The following is a 4,890-nucleotide window of genomic DNA, read 5'->3' on the forward strand; positions in this document are numbered from 1 at the left end:
AAAATATGTTTGTTTTGTATATATGAAGTATATATATAAAAATATTAATTTTTTCAAACATCAATGGCCTAACATATGCTATTTATATTCACATAAATCCTAAGGAGTTTGCATTATAACCCTATTTTAACAGATTGAGAAACCTCAAAAATAAGAGGTTATACAACTTTTCCAAGGTCACATAGCAGAAATAGCAAAAACTAGGACTGGAAACCAAAACTAAAGAAATCCAAAGCTGGGTCTCTTTATACTATACCAAGCTGCCTTGCAAGTTCTGTACATTAAATAATATGCAGACCCTTCACTCCTCTCCATGCAGTAAGTCTTCTATGTTTTCTATGACATGATAAACAAAAATTGGCCCTGACTAGCTTCATACAATCCACAGCAACTACTGAGAACCCTGAAGTTTAATAAGTACATGTTCCAAATAATCAATGTTACCAAACATGAAATGTGAATATTCTCTTTTATTCCTAGTCCAGCCTGGCATGTAAAAAGACTTTAGTCCTTAAGGCTTTGTGAAGACAGAAAATCTAATTCTGCCTGAACCAACCACCACTGACCCAGATTGCATTTGGGCTGTTTGTTTGTTCTGAAAGACAGACTTTCACTCTGTCCCCAGGTTGGAGTAAAGTGGCAGGATTATGGCTCAGTGTTAACCCTAGGGATCCTCCTACATCAGCTACCAGAGTAGCTGAGACTAGAGGAGTAGTATATCACCACACCCAGCTACTTTTTTTTTATTTTTTGTAGAACCTGGGTCTCACTTTGTTGCCTAGGCTAGTTTCAAATTCCTGGCCTCAAGCAATCCTCTCTCTTAGCCTCCTACAGTGCTTCCATTACAGGCAGGAACTACCACACCCAGTCCCACCTTGTTCATTTTTAAACCTCTCTAAAAACTAAAACTATGTTTATATGTGACCTGCTTCCTCAGTAGAATTTGTCTTTTTCCCCAGGAGATCCTGGTTCTCCTACCTCTCTGACTTCCTTCTTAGTTTCCCTTGGTGTTTAAAGGGCCTTAATCCACAGAGGAAAACTTTGTGGCTAACACACACCATCTTCTGGATGAAATATTCTTCAAACTAATTCACGTCTCTCTTTTTTTTGTTTCCACATATACCAAGCAACCATCTGATTACTAATTCAACTTCATAAGCACTTTAGTACCAGAAAAAGGGTACCATGAAGACCAATGTATTCCAATCACTGGATAGGCATTCTCTTATAATGAATTAATAAAATTGGCATAGTAATTGTTGCTTTCTTTTCTTTTTTTTTTTTCTTTTTTGCCCAGGGCCGGTTTGAACCCACTACCACCACCTCCCGCATATGGGGCAGGCGCTCTACTCCTTTGAGCCATAGGTACCGCCCAAATGTTGCTTTCTATAAACCTTCAATGACTCCCCTACTGAGCATGGAACAAGGCCATAAAGGAATCTTTACAAGTTGGACCCTGGTTTCTTCATAGTATCGTGTGCTCCCACCAAAACCCAAGTCTGTCATTCTTTAAATCCTTCCATTCACTATTAGACCTTCATACCTTTACATGTGCTATTTATTTCATCTGGAATCTTTACAAGTTGGACCCTGGTTTCTTCATAGTATCGTGTGCTCCCACCAAAACCCAACTACTGTCATTCTTTAAATCCTTCCATTCACTATTAGACCTTCATACCTTTACATGTGCTATTTATTTCATCTGTCCTCTCCCCACCTTACACTCCTCCTTCTGGCTAAATCCTATTCATCCTGAAAGCCCTCTCTAGTGTCATCTCCTTTGTCAGGTCCTAATGAAACTCAAGTGGAGATACACATCCTTCCTCTTACTTCCATAGTATTTTATACATACTTCTATTCTAGCATTTATCACAGTATCATCATTACTTGTTTATTTATATGTTTCCCTTGCTAAATGTGAATAACTAAGGGCAGGAACCAGATCCCATTCATAATTCTGGCCTCTCCGGTGCCTACTACTGTGCTGCCTCCAGCAGAGATTTAATAATTGGCAACCTGGAGGAATGAAAGACATTCCCTAGTTGTCTTGGTTGCCATCCACTCTGAATTGTTAGGATCCAGAGATTTTATCTAATGTATCCTGTTTACTGGCCAGCTATCTGAAAGAAACTTTGGTATATTTAAGAAATGAGGGAAAGCCTTTATGTCCGTGCTGAATCATCTAATCTCGCCAAGACCATGCTCACTACCAACACATAGCAAAATGGTTGCCAAGTGCAGCTCTGGAAAACCCATTCTTCACAACTACTCCTAACACAGCTGAAATACATACAACTTTGCTACCTTCACTAATATATTACTTTCCTTCTCACTTTTGCCTCTTCCAGGAGCAGTTTATGCGGCTGAAAACTTTAGCTCTCCTTCAGCATACAAAAATCCTGCTTTATTCTATAGAATGAGGTGACTACAAATTAACAGCAGCAGAAGAAAGAGATCCAAGCAATGTGGTGGCCAACTAATGAGCTTCTAGAATCCTACCACCAAAATCTATTTTTCTCTGTGAGGCCAGGTGGGTAGATTGTTCGAGCTCATGACTTCAAGATCAACCTGAGGAAGAATGAGACTCCGTCTCTAAAAAACAGTCTGGTGTTGTGGCAGGCACCTGTAGTCCTGGCTACTTGGGAGGCTGAGGCAAGAGAATCACTTGCGCCCAAGAGTTTGAGGTTGCTGTGAGCTATGACACCATAGCACTCTACCCAGGGTATTAAAGTAAGACTCTTCGCCAAAAAAGAAAAAAAATCTATTTTCCAATCTCTCTCCAAAATGAATACCTGGCATTATCCTAACAAACTCCCCCACCCCACACAACCCACTCAACTGACTCCACCTGACCCTTCTGCTTAGGCAAACAGTTTTCCTATTAAAGGCAGTAAGGGGATTTCTAAGTCTGGTAAATGCAGGAATTCCACACTGCAAAGTGACAAAGACCCGGATGCTAAGCCAGTTTGACTTCCCAGGGAGAATGGTGCAGTAGGGGGGGAGAGAGATTGTTCTGCACCTAACATAGAACAGACTGCACAACAAACTCATATAGATAAGTTAATTCACTCTGGCCAACCATTTTTGACTCATTCCTCTTCTCAGGAAAGAGATCTGTGTCTAGGAAGGATTGAATTCCTATACACCCGATCAAAGTCCTCCAGAGGAAAACCAAACTGAGTGAGACAGCTGAAAGTACCCAACATAAGAGCCCTCTCCTGAAATAAGCCCTACTGTCCCCTTCCTTCCTTCATTAGCTAGGAGTCCAACTTCCTGTCTTCTGGAGGCCACCGGCAGTAGCATCAGTCAGGTACTGAGATTTCTTCACCTATTTTTGTTTTAATTCTCCTGATTTAAAGTTGTCACAGCCCAAGACAACCTGAGTGTATTTCCTCCCTCTGAAGAGTGCAGCTTTACTCAAAAGCCTACAAAGGAAACTTACTGGAACCATTCACTGAGCATCTAAGTTCAGCAGCACAATCTAATCTCTTTGTGCTCTGAAATGAACCACATTTCTTAAAAGAAAGACCACAGGGGGTTGACAGAAAACTTGCTGCAGGCAGGACAAGCTGGACAGCTTACAGGAGCTGATGCAGAAGGGAACAAGCAGAAGTCCCAGCAGGTCCATTTTAGAATTTCATTTCTCTTTCTCTCCTTTTTTTTTCCTGCTACATTCCCAAGCAGAGCTCTAATGCCACAAGAAGAAAAAAAAGGGGGGGGGGCGTTTTACAGCTTCTTCATTAGTTTCCCTTCACTGGGTAGGTGTTGTAAACAAGTATGCTGGACTCAGTCATAAAGGCTGAAGTTTCCTGTCCTTCAGAAGAAAAGAAACTAAAGGCCTAGTCACAAGGGCCAGAGCTAAATAGGAGAAAGTGCTGCCTATGTAGTTTCTGGGAAAAATCTTCCCCTCTGTGGAAAGCACAACTGCCACCCCAAGCAAAATCCCCAAAGTGGATATTAGAGATCAAAGCAGGGGCCTCCCAAGTCCACGCATCCTTGGCTTCCACTTAGGGGCACCTACAGCAGTCAGGGAAATGCAGTCCACTGCCCCTCTGGCCTGTCAAAACTTTCTCTGTGTGCACCCCGGGTTCAGATTAGGCATTAACTTGTAGAACTGCCCCGCAGGGGCTGAAATCTGAGCTCCAAGACAAATCTTTATTTTTCAGAAAAAGAAAAAAAAAAAAAAAAGAAAAGAAACAGACCCCTGCTTCCATGGGGCCCAGATTCTGAGGAGGAAGGAGGTGAGAGGTGGCCTCTCCACCAAAAACTGCACACTCACTGACACCGCTGCCCACCCCACCCCAGAGACACCCAGGTGGTTCGCACCCTCGACCTCCACTAGAGTCATCTGACACTCGGGGAGACAAAAGGGGGCCAGGGTCCCTCCGCGGGCACGCTGAGGTCCGAGAGGAAGATCGCGGAGAGCAGAGCCGGTGGTTTTCCTCGCGCCCAACTCCTCCTCCCCAGCAACTCCCGGCACAGCCGGTCTCCCGAGCCAGCGCCTTGTCTCGCCTCCTTCCAGCTGGGGCCAGATAATAGGGCAAATAATGTAACTGGTGATATGAAAGCGCCGACCGCCCCGGGAGAGGGTTCCGCAGGCTTATCTCCGCTCTGTAAATAACCCGGTCCCGGGAAACAGCAGCTTAGAGCCGAGTCCCCGCGCGGGTGGGCGCGACCCCGCCCGGCCGCCCCACCTGCAGCGGGCCGAGCCGACCGGCTCTGGAGGCCACGCCGCGCCGGCCCGCGGGCCCCGGACCCGGCCGGTCCCCGGCCCTACCTTTGTAGCGCTCCAGCACATCCTCGTACGCCTGCACGAACTCCTTCTCCTGGCTGCGGTTGGCCGGCTGCTGACCCGGCACGTAGCCTGCCATGGCCGCCCGCGCCGCGCTC

The 4,890-nt window shown here is 45.2% G+C and overlaps 1 protein-coding gene across 6 annotated transcripts in view; it reads right to left on the reverse strand.

Moving 5' to 3' along the window:
• Positions 1–4,880, reverse strand: part of LOC100961574 (microtubule-actin cross-linking factor 1) — a 363,479-nt gene extending 358,599 nt beyond the window's left edge. For all 6 annotated transcript variants that reach the window (XM_023518666.1, XM_023518665.1, XM_023518664.1 and 3 more), the window contains exon 1: positions 4,778–4,880. In XM_023518666.1, the coding sequence (XP_023374434.1) occupies positions 4,778–4,871 (94 nt within the window). In that variant the 5' untranslated portion in view covers positions 4,872–4,880. The remainder of the gene's footprint in view (positions 1–4,777) is intronic.
• Positions 4,881–4,890: the final 10 nt, after the last annotated feature.

Source organism: Otolemur garnettii, unplaced genomic scaffold (genome assembly GCF_000181295.1).
Source record: "Otolemur garnettii isolate 467f Iridium unplaced genomic scaffold, OtoGar3 scaffold00144, whole genome shotgun sequence".
In the NCBI taxonomy this organism is placed as follows: Eukaryota; Metazoa; Chordata; class Mammalia; order Primates; family Galagidae; genus Otolemur; species Otolemur garnettii.